Below are 14923 nucleotides of genomic sequence, written 5' to 3'. Positions count from 1 at the left end.
TCTTAACTGGAGTGAAATGGACAAACTTACTAGAATCTTAAAAGAATATAATATGGAGAACTTTTAAAAAGATTGGAATAAATTTCAAAAACTATGTGGAGATGCAATGGAAGGTGAAGAGACATTTAGTGGTTTTTAATAATATTAACTGAACTCTAAAAGAAAAAGGACTGTGATTACTGAGTACTGTTTTATAAATAGCTGAGTATATATAGTAAGTTTATGTGAGTTAAGATAAGATTAAGATTTGAATAATTTTTAGTGATGATTTAAGGACTATGAAATATATGTTTAATGTTTAACAAGTAATAATTGAATTTTTAAAAGTGCAAAGAAGAATAGATTATGATTATCTGATTAAATCTGTAAAATTGAGGATTAAGAAGTAAGTAATGAGTAAAAGAATAAGAATAGTAGTTATATTGGAGTTAAGATAAAGTTAAGTGAAGAATAACTTTTAGCTAAGCTTCTATATATGTGAATTTTTACTTTTAAAAAGGTTTTTAATTTGTTTTGTATACCGGCGGAGGTCACAATTTGGAGGGTGGGAGGGGTAAGAAATTGTGTAATGTATTGAGGAACTATATTTAGATTTTGACAGTAGAATACTTTTCAATATATTGCAAAATAAAATTTTTGTTCACCAAAAAAAAAAAAAATCCCTGGATGAGCTCCGCCACCTATTTTCCTACGAAATGACCCCTGCCACAAGCTATATGTAGCTCTGCTTACTGTGCCTCATTCCTCGTCTGAAGAAGTGTGCATGCGCACGAAAGCTTACGGTCTGAATAAAACTTTGTTGGTCTTAAAGGTGCTCCTTGACTCCTGCTTTGTTCTCCTGCTTCAGACCAACACGGCTACCCACCTTGACCTATCGACGTGGTTCTCCCCTGGTCTGTTTTAGCCTCACAACAATTTTGTGAGGTAGGTAATGTTCAGAGAGAGATGACAGTTCTAGGGTTGCTAATCCCCAGTTGGGGGCAGGGGATCCCCTGGTTTGGAGATCCTCCGCCTGCTTCAGGGTTATCAGAAAGCTGGAGGGGTGTATGCGAATGTCCACTGGGGACTCCATTATCCTCTACAGGGACCTGTCCCCATACGGTGTAATGGAGCATCATTCATGGGGATCTGGAGCTCGGGGGGGGGGGGTGTTTTGAGGCAGAGGCACCAAATTTGCGGCATAGCATCTGTTGCCTCTCCTCAAAAAACCTCCCACGTTTCAAAAAGATTGGACCAGGGGGTCCAATTCTATGAGCCCCATAAGAAGGTGCCCCTCTCCTTCATTATTTCCAGTGGAGGGAAGGCATTTAAAAGATACCCCGTCAGAACTCCCTTCAGAGTTCAGTCATGCTTGTCACAATCTTGCTCCTATCCCCAAAGTCCCCAGATTTTTCTTGAGTCAGACCTAGGGTTGCCAATCCCCAGGTGGGGGCAGGGGATCCCCCGGTTTGGAGGCCCTCCCCCCGCTTCAGGGTCGTCAGAGGGGGAGGGAAATTTCTGCTGGGAACTCTATTATTCCCTATGGAGATTATTCCCTATGGAGATTTATTCCCATAGAAAATCATGGAGAATTGATCCGCGGGTATCTGGGGCTCTGGGGGGGCTGTTTTATGGGGTAGAGGCACCAAATTTTTGATATAGCATCCAGAACCTCTCCCCAAAATACCCCCCAAGTTTCAAAAGGATAGGACCAGGGGGTCCAATTCTATGAGCCCCAAAAGAAGGTGCCCCTATCTTTCATTATTTCCTATGGAAGGACGGAATTGAAAAGGTGTGCTGTCCCTTTAAATGTGATGACCAGAACGCCCTTTGGAGTTCAATAATGCTTGTCACGGCCTTGATCTTGACTCCACCCCTAATGTCTCCTGGCTCCACCCCCAAAGTTTCCTGGCTCCACCCCCAAAGTCCTCAGATTTTTCTTGAATTGGACTTGGCAACCCTAGTCAGACCTGGCAACCCTATCAGAGTGGAGATTTGGATCTCCCCGGCCCAGTCTGACACACTAACCGGCACCACACCGGCTTGTCTGACACAACTATCCAGACAACATGCTCCACCACTGGTTCAACTACCCTGTAGCTGCCTGTCTAGAGAATACATCTTCGTAACACCTGTTTTTGAGTCATCCGTCTTTCAGAAGAAATTTAGGCCAACCCACGGTGAAATTAAATGTTCTGCCTACAACTTTTAAAAATCACATTAGTTGCTCATTTTGATTTGTACTCTCCTCTGTCCCATGAACACAGCAGTTTCGCCAAATGCTTTTCTGTCCCCAAAGGGATCATAATCTAAATAATTAAGTAGAACATAATGATTTCAAGGGCCCCGTGGTGCAGAGTGGTAAAGTTGCAGTACTGACGTCCTAAGTTCTGCTCGCGACCTGAGTTCGATCCCCGCGGAAGCTGGGTTCAGGTAGCCGGTTCGAGGTTGACTCAGCCTTCCATCCTTCCGAGGTCAGTCAAATGAGGACCCAGCTTGCTGGGGGGGAAAGTGTAAAAGACTGGGGAAGGCAATGGCAAACCACTCCGTAAAAAGTCTGCAACGTCACCCTAGAGTCGGAAACGACTGGTGCTTGCACAGGGGACTACCTTGACCTTTTTATAATGATTTCATGTAACATAAATCTGGGGACCAGATATACAGGCATCTCTCTCTGGAGCTCTTTCCAGGAGGCTGCTAGAGCTTCAAGTCGCAGAATGCCCCTCCTCACCAGCTGCAGCACTGCCTGTTAATGGAATCCATCGTAAAGAATACCTGGAGGGTGGTTGAGAAGAGTGGGAACAAGGGCCCCACTTAAGGTGGGACAATGCCTCTGCTTTAGAACAGAGTACAGGATAGACTCGGGTCGTTTTGTAGAAAAAGGTGCAAGAGCTCGTTAGCACAACTCATCTGCATATGCATCACACCCCTGACATCACCAGAAGGTGTACTAAATTACATCAGCTCAGCATCTATCTTAAAATGCTTCTTGAATTAGAACTGTCATCATAAAACTTTACCCCCATCATACTTTAAAATTACTTTCTCCTCTGTGGCCACAGCGGCATGATGAGTTCCATCCGTCTGCTTTATATGATTTGGTTATTTCCCCATTTTTTTTGTGGAGGAAATAACCCCATTTTCCCATTTTTTTGTGGGGGCAAATATTAGAAAGTTTGTCAGAGCTTAGAGCCCGCTATAAAAACAGGGAGAATCATGGGGAGATAGCAAAACCAAAAACCGTGAATGCATAACGAATAATATTGACTCTACTATTACAAAGTACTTATTATACTAGTGTTTACACATCACGTCAGTGCACTATATTAACAACATTAATAATACATAAATATAGACAACCACTGAGCACAAGAAGAATTTCTCAAAACGAATTTCGGAGGGACGGTGGCTCAGTGGTAGAGCATCTGCTTGGGAAGCAGAAGGTCCCAGGTTCAATCCCTGGCATCTCCAAAAAAGGGTCCAGGCAAATAGGTGTGGAAAACCTCAGCTTGAGACCCTGGAGAGCCGCTGCCAGTCTGAGAAGACAATATATATATATATGAATACACTTATTCAATAAAGTGCTGAGTGCAATAAGGTGCATGTATAATAATAATTTTAGAAAGTTCATTCCAAGAAGACTTCATAAGTCCACCTCCGATGGAGCCCAAAGTCGGCTGACACTTGTTGCGCCGTTTCAAATCCCTTTGTCAAAGAGGGGAATGTGAAGTTCTTCCAAAGTTGATACGGTAGTAAATTTTTCAAAAGCACATACAGGCGCACTCAACTTCTTCCAAGTACCGATAATATGCCCTTGGAAGGAGTTGAGTGTGCTTATATGTGTTGTTGAAAAATTTACTACTGTATCAACTTTGGAAGAACTTCACATTCCCCTCTTTGACAAAGGGATCTGAAACGGCGCGGCAAGTGTCAGCCGACTTTGGGCTTCGTCGGAGATGGACTTATGGAGTCCTCTTGGAATGAACTTTCTAAAATTATTATTATACAAGCATCTTGTTGCCCTCAGCACTATTGAATAAGTGTATTCGTTTTGAGAAATTCTTCTTGTGCTCAGTGGCTGTCCATAGATCTTAGAGCTCAGCAAAATTCTCACAGGGGGGTTGAACAATGGAGCCCAGAAGCGAGGGGTTTGGGGGGGGAGGAAGGGGGCAAGAAAGAAAGAACACAATAAAATGTAGAGGTTCCGGAGCTCTGCTCCTGTAAGCTCCTGCCCAAAGTGAGGCCTGGATAGACTATTGTGCAGTACATAAATACAGCACTCACAGGAAGGAGGGTTTGGTTACCCTCCTTGGTGTGAGAATGATGGTGGAAAGTGCTGTCGCGTTGCCTTATTGTAACCCTGAAAAGCAGCCATTTTCTTCAGGGGAACTGATCCCCGTAGACGAACTGTAATTCCGGGAGATCCCCAAGACCCTACCTGGAGCCAGGCATCCCTACTCACCTGGAGCTCTCCTGGGGTTAGACATATATCTGTGTCTCAACCCTGCCACAGTACGATTGATCAAGCTGCAAAATGGAGATAGGGACAGAATCAAATGAATGTAGGGTTGCTGAGTCTACTTACCTGGCTGGTGGGGGTGGGAGGATGCCTTCTGGGAGGGCGGGGTGATGTCACTGTGCATGACATCATCGCTGCGATGATGTCACGCTGAAGTGATGTCATCCTGCTAGGCCCATCGCACAGCGACGCTCCTTTTGGCCACTTCCGCGTGTCACATTTTGGCCGTTTCTGTGTGATGCGCTAGCAGTTTGGCTCCTTCCGCGCGACATCATCACATGGACAATGTTGGCACGGGAGGGGGCTGTTTGGGGGTGGGGCTTCCCCTACTGGCCAGTGGTGGATCGGAGCCCCTAAAATCGGGGAAACCCCTGCCTGGACTGGGGGTCTGGCAACCTTAAATTGGAGGGATTTCCATTCAAAAGCAGTCCCAAGTTGCAGGTGGGAAAAAACCCCCCTGAAATCGGAGGAAAACAATACATCATAGAACCAAAAACTTCCAGAAAGAACCAAAACAACTGTAGCTTTAGAAGTGCCCACTGGACTCTGTGGCTGTTGGGGGTTGCTTGGCAACCACAACGGTAATGCCAAGCATTCCAAGCCTTGATTTCTGGGAAGCAAAGCTGTGAGGAGCAGGAGGAGTAGAAATGGAGGCCGAAAAAGCCCCTGGGATAGGTTGTTGGCTGGTGAGTGAGAAGGAGGGGAAAAAAGGAAAGATGCTTTGAGGACATAGAATCATAGAATTGGAAGGGGCCGTACAGGCCATCTAGTCCAGGGGTGGCCAAGCTTGCTTAATGTAAGAGCCACATAGAATAAACGTCAGATGTTTGAGAGCCGCAAGACGTGAACATCAGATGTTTGAGAGCAGGCAGGCAGGCAGGAAAGAAGAAGATGATGATATTGGATTTATATCCCTCCCTCCACTCTGAATCTCAGAGTCTCAGAGCAGCTCACAATCTCCTTTATCTTCTCCCCCCACAACAGACACCCTGTGAGGTGGGTGGGCTGAGAGAGCTCTCACAGAAGCTGCCCTTTCAAGGACAACTCCTGCAAGAGCTATGGCTGACCCAAGGCTATTCCAGCAGCTGCAAGTGGAGGAGTGGGGAATCAAACACGGTTATCTCAGATAAGAGTCCGCACACTTAAGCACTACACCAAACTGGCTCTCGGAAGGAAGGCAGGAAGGAAGGAAGCTACTGGGTCCCATGCTCTTTAACTTGTTCATTAATGATTTGGAGTTGGGAATAAGCAGTGAAGTGGCCAAGTTTGCAGATGACACTAAATTGTTCAGGGTGGTGAGAACCAGAGAGGATTGTGAGGCACTCCAAAGGGATCTGTTGAGGCTGGGTGAGTGGGCGTCAACGTGGCAGATGAGATTCAGTGTGGCCAAGTGCAAAGTAATGCACACTGGGGCCAAAAATCCCAGCTAAAAATACAAGTTGATGGGGTGTGAACTGGCAGAGACTGACCAAGAGAGAGATCTTGGGGTCGTTGTAGATAACTCACTGAAAATGTCAAGACGGTCTGCGATTGCAATAAAAAAGGCCAACGCCATGCTAGGAATTATTAGGAAGGGAATTGAAAACAAATCAGCCAGTATCATAATGCCCCTGTATAAATCAATGGTGCATTCTCATTTGGAATACTGTGTACACTTCTGGTCACCGCACCTCAAAAAGGATATTATAACATTGGGAAAAGTGCAGAAAAGGGCAACTAGAATGATTAAAGGGTTGGAACACTTTCCCTATGAAGAAAGGTTAAAACGCTTGGGGCTCTTTAGCTTGGAGAAACGTCGACTGTGGGGTGACATGATAGAGGTTTACAAGATTATGCATGGGCTGGAGAAAGTAGAGAAAGTAGTACTTTTCTCCCTTTCTCACAATACAAGAACTCGTAGGCATTCAATGAAATTGCTGAGCAGTCAGGTTAAAACAGATAAAAGGAAGTACTTCTTCACCCAAAGGGTGATTAACACATGGAATTCACTGTCACAGGAGGTGGTGGAGGCTACAAGCATAGCCAGCTTCAAGAGGAGATTGGATAAAAATATGGAGCAGAGGTCCATCAGTGGCTATTAGCCACAGTATATTATTGGAACTGTCTGGGGCAGTGATGCTTTGTATTCTTGGTGCTGGGGGGGCGCAAAGTAGAAGGGTTTCTAGCTCCACTTGTGAACGTCCTGAAGGCACTTGGGTTTGGGTTTTTTTGTGACACAATCAATTGGTGGACTGGATGGACCATTGGCCTGATCCGACATTGCTTCTCTTAAAGAAAGAAAATAGATGGGGAGAGAGGTGGAAAGAAAGCAACTTTAATTTTAAATGTGTTCTCCAAGCTGCTGGCTTGGCTTGGAGAAGTGATTTAAAGATTTTCCAAGCTGGCTCATGGGTGGGGAAGCTTCGAGAGCCACATGTGGCTCCCGAGTCGCAGTTTGGCCACCCGTGAGATATACTCTCTGTATCAGAATGTAACGGATTGCACTGTTGACTTTCATTCAAACTGTAATTGACATGAAAGAGAAGGATGATACTCCTTGCCAAAATCTTTCATTTCTCACAAAGTCATAAAGTGATACACATAGTCAGGGCTTTTTTTGTAGAAAAAGTCCAGCAGGAACTCATTTGCATGTTAGGCCACGCCCCCTGATGCCAGCTTGAAGTGCATTCCTGCTCAAAAAAAGGCCCTGCCAGTAGCACTTAGAGACCAACAGGAAAGGAAAGGTCCCCTGTGCAAACATCAGTCGTTTCCGACTCTGGGGTGACGTCGCATCACAATGTTTTCACGGCAGACTTTTTTATGGGGTGGTTTGCCATTGCCTTCCCCAGTCATCTACACTTTCCCGCCAGCAAGCTGGGTACTCAATTTACCGACCTCGGAAGGATGGAAGGCTGAGTCAACCCTGAGCCGGCTACCTGAACCCAGCTTCCACTGGAATCGAACTCAGGTCATGAGTAGAGAGTTCAGACCGCAGTACTGCAGCTTTTACCACTCTGCGCCACGGGGCCCCTTGTTAGAGACCAACAAGACTAGCCCTAATCAGGCTGATTACAATATTCATTGTACCTCTGCATCCTGAGTTCCTTCTTTTACAACAACCCCCCCTCCTGACTAGGATATAAAGACCCAGAGATCTCTGTTCCTACCCATATCTGATGAAGGGAGCTTTTTTGACTCTCCGAAGCTTATACCCTGAACATCTTGTGGGCCTCTTAGATCTGTTGGACTCAAACTGTTCTGCTGCAGACCAATGCGATTACCATTGGAAATGAAGGGAAACACATCACTTTCCCAAATCTCAGTGAAATAAAAAAATACGCCATCAGGGGGCACAGTGAGACAAGCGAAAATAAAATCAGGCGCGACCGGCGGGTTTTCACGGAGCAGGGGACAGGTCTGCTGCAGCTGCTGAACACGGTAACTGGCAACTGCATTCTTCCCGGCTGACCCTCAGCCGTGGAACGCCTTTTCCAAGCACCAGAGATTACAACACATTACATAGCCCCCCCCCATTCATAGCGATGATGCCTGCACTGCAGAACTTTCTCCAGCGCAAAGGCTTTTGCTAAAGCGTTGCAAAAATCTTACGCTCTGGGCTGGCTTTCGATGAACGAGCCCCGTCTGGGAATCGGAGGTTATTCTGTTTTCGTTTCACTTTCTTAACTTCACGGAGTGAGTTGTAGGGTTGCCAGCTTACCTATAATATAGTGGGTTCAACGCCAGGAAAAGGCAAGGTGGTTGTGAACATATAGCTCTTTATTTCAGTACAGCATAGGGCCGCACTCGAAGACTGGAGAACCGGGCCAACTATATACAACTCAGGGTTCCCACGCAAGCATGCTATTGGATCATTCAAACCAGCGGGGGGGGCGTGATTGGAGCAGGGCACTGAAGCAGAGAAATAACGAGATCCGCACATTGCGGTGTTGAAATGAATTTTTACTTTGATATCAAGGCAGAACTTAGCCAGCCATAGGCCCAATATGACTAAGTTAAAGTCATTCTCATTCAGACCGTTTTTATTCACACCCCAAAACAAGCAGGCAGGCCCCCAGGCTTATCTAACTCAACATTCCCCACCCCCTTGCTCTCTTTCTACCTTCTGTCTCCATGTGTTATCAGCTCTTGCAAGAAGCTTCTCAAAGAGGTGGAGGCCCTTTTGTTATCTACTTTACAACCTTGAATCCGCACCCACTGAGACTATCTGGCCTCTAACGGACAGCTGCTTCATAAAAACATTGTATCAAACACCCTCCTTTTGAAGGCATAAGCATGCTTTTATTCATTATTATAGGGGTATTCAATAATTATTCAGGGGTCCCCCTTCAGCAGCAAGGATTTGGATCTTACTGCCAGGGCTGGTGCTAGGCTTTCTGGCGCCCTAGGCGAATCACCCACTAGCACCCCCTCCCCATTATTAAAAAATATAGGGAAATTGAAGAGCGCCAAACTTGAAACTTTTCACATTTTTAATTTACTGAATTTTCATTTTTCCAAAAAAAAAAGTGATGTTATAAAAAAAAAAATGAGAATAAGTGCTTGCAGGCCATGTCAGGGAGGAGGGTGGCAGGATAGGATGAGGTGGGAGGCCAAGTCACACATCAGGGAGAGGGGGGTGGCTTGGCTTTGTTGAGGGGCTGCTTGGTGGAGAGGACAAGGTGATAGTGGTCAGGAGCCAGAGTCATGCGTCAGGGAGGGGACACCCAGTGGCGCCCCCTAGGCCAGGTGACACCCTAGGCGACTGCCTACTTTGCCTACTCCCACGCACCGGCTTGGCTTACTGCCCACTGTTCCCAAGTCTCCAAGCTTGGTCCTTCAGGCTCCAGTGAGTCAGGCAGGAACACCATTGATATCCATACTTTAGTTCACATATGCAACATTACCACAGGTGTAGTGGTTACACTCAGGCCTCAGATTCAGTGGGAGCTCAAAGGAGCACAGCTCCTGAACCTTTCTGAGAGCTCCTCCTCCTCCTCCTGAGAGTTCCACCTCCTTGTCCATTGAATAGTAGGTGGAGTTGCATAACAATCCCAGGATGAACTCCACCACCTATTTTTCTACAAAATGACCCCTGGTTACGCTACATTACACAACATTACCTAGTTTGGTGTAGTGTTAAGTGTGCAGACTCTTATCTGGGAGAACCGGGTTTGATTCCTCACTCCTACACTTGCAGCTGCTGGAATGGCCTTGGGTCAGCCATGGCTCTCACAGCAGTTGTCCTTGAAAGGGCAGCTTCTGTGAGAGTCCTCTCAGCCCCACCCACCTCACAGGGTGTCTGTTGTGGGGGAGGAAGATAAAGGAGATTGTGAGCCACTCTGAGATTCGGAGCGGAGGGCAAAATATAAATCCAGTATCATCATCTTCTTCTTCTTCTTTAACAGCTGTTTGCTGCATGCCCTGCTGTTGGACCCCCAGAGGCACTGGTTGGCCACTGTGTGAGACGGGATGCTGGATGAGATGGACCACTGGTCTCACCCAGCAGGGCACTTCTTATGCTTTCTATGTGACCTGGAAACCAGCACCTGAAGTTTGTCTCTGGTATCATCAGTTGGCGATATCAACAGGCCCTGATCCGGGTGCCCCAGGCTAGCCTGATCTCAGTGGATCCCTGGAATCCAAGCAGGGTCAGCCCTGCTTAGTCCTTGGATGGGAGTCCAAGGAAGTCCAGGGTCGCTACACAGAGGCAGTCAATGGCAAACCACCTCTGAACATCTTTTGCTCTAAGAATACTATGGAGTCTCCGTAAGTCAGTGTGACCTGACAGCACTTCACACACACCACACACGCAAATCAGGCACTGGAGCAAAGCCCCCAAAATAGGGTTGCCAAGACCAATTCAAGAAATATCTGGGGACTTTGGGGGTGGAGCCAGGAGGCTTTGGTGGTGGAGCCAGGAGCAAGGGTGTGACGAGCGTAATTGAACTCCAAAGGGAGTTCTGGCCATCACATATAAAAGGGACTGCACACCTTTTAAATGCCTTCCTTCCATTGGAAATAATGAAGGATAGGGCACATAAGAACATAAGAGAAGCCATGTTGGATCAGGCCAATGGCCCATCCAGCCCAACACTCTGTGTCACACAGTGGCCAAAAAAAAATTATATATGTGTGTGTATATATATATATATATATATATATATACACACACTGTGGCTAATAGCCACTGATGGACCTCTGCTCCATATTTTTATCTAACCCCCTCTTGAAGGTGGCTATGCTTGTGGCCGCCACCACCTCCTGTGGCAGTGAATTCCACATGTTAATCACCCTTCTTTTGGGGCTCATAGAATTGGACCCCTAGTCCAATCTTTTTGAAACTTGGGGGGTATTTTGGGGAGAGGCACTGGATGCTATGCTGCAATGTTGGTGCCTCTACCGCAAAATGCAGCCTCTCCAGAGCCCCAGATACCCGCAGATCAATTGTTCATTATTCCCTATGGGAGTAAGTCTCCATAGGGAATAACAAAGTTCCCAGCAGACATTTCCCTCCCCTCCCCCCACTTTCTGATGACCCTGAAGCGGGGGAGGGCCTCCAATCCTGGGGATCCCCTGCTCCCACCTGGGGACTGGCAACCCTACCCAAAAAGGAGATGGCAAACATCATGGGTTTTAATGTTTTCAGCTGATCCAAGCATCAGTGGATGGTCATTGTGGGGTCAAGGGCTTTTTTGTGGAAAAGGCCCAGCAGGAACTTATTTGCATACTAGGGCACACCCCTTGATGGCACCATTGTTTCACGCGGGGCGGGGTTGTAGAAAAAACCCAGGAGGAACTCATTTTCGTATTAGGCCACACCTCCTTACACCAAGCCAGCTGGAACTGTGTTCCTGCGTGTTTCTGCTCAGAAAAAAAGCCAGAGTGGTACCACTCCAAGCCACCGGGAGGGTTAACACATTTGAAAAATCTCTTCCAGAAACAAAGCTCTTGTAACTTTCACCCAAACTTTCCACTAGCACAGTGTATTTTTTTGTGGTTTGTTGTGTGTGTGTGTTTTTATCAGCAGTCAGACATCAGATTCCCCACCTACAGTCTAAAGCCCTGTTTCTGCTATTCTGCAAATGCTATTTCTGGACATGCGAATCAGCTTCTATTTGGTGGTGTGATAGAGAGTGGATGCAGTTGGACAAATTCAGCATTAGGTCTGGATATTTTTGTGTAAGGATTGCATTATTTGGGCATTGCAAATATGCCCCAAAGGGTACAGTACGTAGACAGCTGCTGCACAGATGTACCTCCTGACAAGGAAGTCTGGGCCTGAGCAGATGACAGACGCAAACCCCATCTCCTTAGGCCCCACAAAAAATAATAATAAAGGCTAATTATGGACCACGGGAACGACTAAAGATAACCAAAACCGGCCATGCAAAGCAAAACAAACCAACTATAGCAATATGGCTGTGTTAAGATTTTTAGATTTTTATCATTTCAATATATATAATAGCTATATACCATAGGAAAAAAATCTTTTTTACATACAAAAATAGCCCAACGGTATATCATTTGTATTATGAAAACCACATTGCTATTAAAGAGATCTACAACCATGACTCCAAACAAATGAAAGCACATAATATCCCAGTCCAGGTACACAAAGTCCATATATCGCTCACAAATGAAAAATAGCCCAACGGATCGTCGGTTTTGGAGGAACTCCTTTATCCAGGGCTACTCCTGGACAGTCTCCTCTAAACCTTTATAGTAGGTGCCGCTATTTCTTCAAGTTGTTGGGAGTTCCAAGAACTAGTCATCAAGGCCACTACTAATCAGTCCATAATAAATTAAAGCCCAGCACCGCTGCTCTCTAAACCGGGCAGCTCTAAACTCCTGCAGTGTTAGAAAACCCCAAAGTCAGACACAGACATTACAGGCCCTGGGCAGGGAAGTCAGAAAGCCAGGGCAGGAAGACCAGCTCAAAGAACAGGGGTGGGGAACCTCTGTCCCGAGGGCCGTGTAAGGCCCTCGAGGTCACTTGGTGCGGCCCTCTGGGATTGCTGGGCTGAACCGAGCCATGTGGCAGCCTCCCTGGGGCCTGGCTGGCCACCGAGGATCGTGGGGCCCAGCTGCACTGTGCAGCAGCCTCCCCAGGGCCAGGCAGGGATCACAGGGCCCAGATGTACTATGTGGCAGCCTCCCTGGGGCCTGGCTGGCCAGCCAGAATTGCTGCAGGGCCTGGAAAAGTTAATATCACAGTTCAGTTTGCACTTGATTATCCCAGATGGTGTGGCCTAATATGCTAATGAGTGTGTGACCTAATATGCTAATATTAGGGGATGTGGTCTAATATGCTACTGAGATCCTGCTGAGCTTTTTCTACAAAAAAAAACCCTGGACGTATGCATTTGCCTAGGGCAGCAGGCTGGGTGTGTGTGTCTGTGCCAGATTAGGCTCTCCCCACATGACTTCAAATAGAAAAACAATTATTTGCATTAATTTTGCTGGCCTGAATCATTCTCCCTCTGCGGAGCACTGTTTTTTAAGTTGGTAATTTTTTATGACCCGCAAATGATGTTATAAATATCCAAATGGCCCTTGGCAGAAAAATGGTTCTCCACCCCTGTCGAAGAAGACGCTCTGGAGAAGCAAGCAGCTTTGTTGAGAAAGGAAGGGCCAAAGGGGGAATGTCGGAGTAGCAAAGGAGGTTCTCAGAGCCCACACTGCTCCCTCACACGACCCAGACAGGTTGCCTCCTGACCATGTTTCTACATCTACAAAGGGTTTTGTTCCACAGGATATCCTGCTGTTACCCAAAGAGGCAGTCTCCTAATTGGTTGGGAGAATTAGCTTAAGGGAGATAGATTCTCCACAAAGGTTTAAGGGGATTTTAAGCAAATTCAGTGAACTTTTAAGCGAATTCAGTGAACTTTTTAAATCAAGGGTCTTAAACTCATTTGTTATAAGGGCTGAATTTGACATAAAAGAAACCTTGTCAGGCCAGGCCATTTTGATCTGTGCCGTGTGTGTGTACCTATTTAAGATTAGGTAGCAGACAGGGTTTTTTAAGTAGAAAAGGTCCAACAGGAACTCATTTGCATATTAGGCCACACCCCTGACATCACCATTGTTTTGCATATTAGGCCACATCCCCTGACACCAAGCCAGCCGGAACTGTGTTCTTGGACGTTCCTTCTCAAAAAAAAGCCCTGGTAGCAGAGATATAAACTTTATAAAGGACGCAGACAAACACAAAGGTTTGGGGTTTTTTTTAAGCAACTTAAAAATAAAACATGCTTAAACATTAGCACTTGTTGTTCTTAATCTACAGGTGTTGTCTTTGTATTTCTCCCATGGGATCCAGGGAACTGGGCCAAGAAAGCTCTGGCTCTTTCCTTCCTTCCCCCAGGGGACCAGGAAGGGGAGGAGCCTCAGCAAACAGGAGGGATGCTTATTGGCACAGAAAGGAGCCTCAGCCAATGGAGAAAATAGAGGCTTTGCTCTATAACTCCTGTGTGACTGAGCAAGCCTAGCAAAGGCAAGCTGTGATAAAGAAAGAAGCAAGAGAGAGGGAGAAAGAAGCAGATGACAGCCATTTGCTGGGGGGGGGGTGACAGGCAGCTCTGGGGCCTAAAATTCGGCCCCCAGGCTGCATGTCCAACCCCCCTGCTCTAAATAAGCCAGCCAGCTGCTCAACCACAAAGGCTTTTTATTAAAAGAGAAATAACAGGGCAAAACAAACGCATATTTAATAGGGCAAAACGCTCCCTGAAGCTGTGCTGATTTGATTGCCCCCCAAACAATGACTTGATGGTTTATCTGAGGACAGACAAAGGAAAGTGACTAAATTTGGGGTTCATTGGATCTTAAATCTGTACCATTTTACATTGTGAGCCATTGCCTACCAGCTATGCGTGGCTCTGCTCACTGTGCTGGATTCCTCGTCCGATGAAGTGTGCTTAAGAGCACACGAAAGCTGATGTTCTAAATAAAACTAAGTTGGTCTTAAAGGTGAAATTGACTCCTATTTTGTTCTAAATTTGGGGAAGAGTGTGAATGGTTGCAAAATTAAGATCAGGGGCAAGTGAGGCTGGAGGCTGATGAGATTAGTACAAGGTGAGGCCACCTGAGTCCCATTGTCCTTTAATTCTGTCTCCCTGGAGGGTGAGGAGAGGGTCGTCCCTTTCCAAATTATTTTCCCTGGCTCTTACCAGGCTGGATTTCCATTTTGGTGTATTTTACTCCATTTTAGGCCTTGTACGTATAATTTTGGTGTGACAACAAAGAGGGGTGTTTAGTTCTCTCTGAGTGCCAAACTGCCCATCTGCAGAAGAGGGGACTGACTACTAACGCTGGCCCGCACAGAGACACTTGCACACGTGAAGCTGTCTTATAGTGAGACAGAGCATTTCTAGCAGGGCCAGGACCCTGCTTCTAGGCAAACTACGCAGTTGTCTAGACCAGGGGTAGGGAACGTTGGCTCTCCAGATT

General features: G+C 46.4%; 1 protein-coding gene across 1 annotated transcript in view; it reads right to left on the bottom strand.

Annotated features, from left to right (window-relative positions):
* BARHL1 (BarH like homeobox 1) overlaps window positions 1-4630 on the bottom strand; it is a 30589-nt gene extending 25959 nt beyond the window's left edge. The window contains exon 1 of the mRNA XM_060250638.1: window positions 4565-4630. Within this exon, the coding sequence (XP_060106621.1) occupies window positions 4565-4630 (66 nt within the window). The remainder of the gene's footprint in view (window positions 1-4564) is intronic.
* Window positions 4631-14923: the final 10293 nt, after the last annotated feature.

Source organism: Heteronotia binoei, chromosome 12 (genome assembly GCF_032191835.1).
Source record: "Heteronotia binoei isolate CCM8104 ecotype False Entrance Well chromosome 12, APGP_CSIRO_Hbin_v1, whole genome shotgun sequence".
In the NCBI taxonomy this organism is placed as follows: domain Eukaryota; kingdom Metazoa; phylum Chordata; class Lepidosauria; order Squamata; family Gekkonidae; genus Heteronotia; species Heteronotia binoei.
This window is presented reverse-complemented; position numbering and strand designations above follow the sequence as displayed.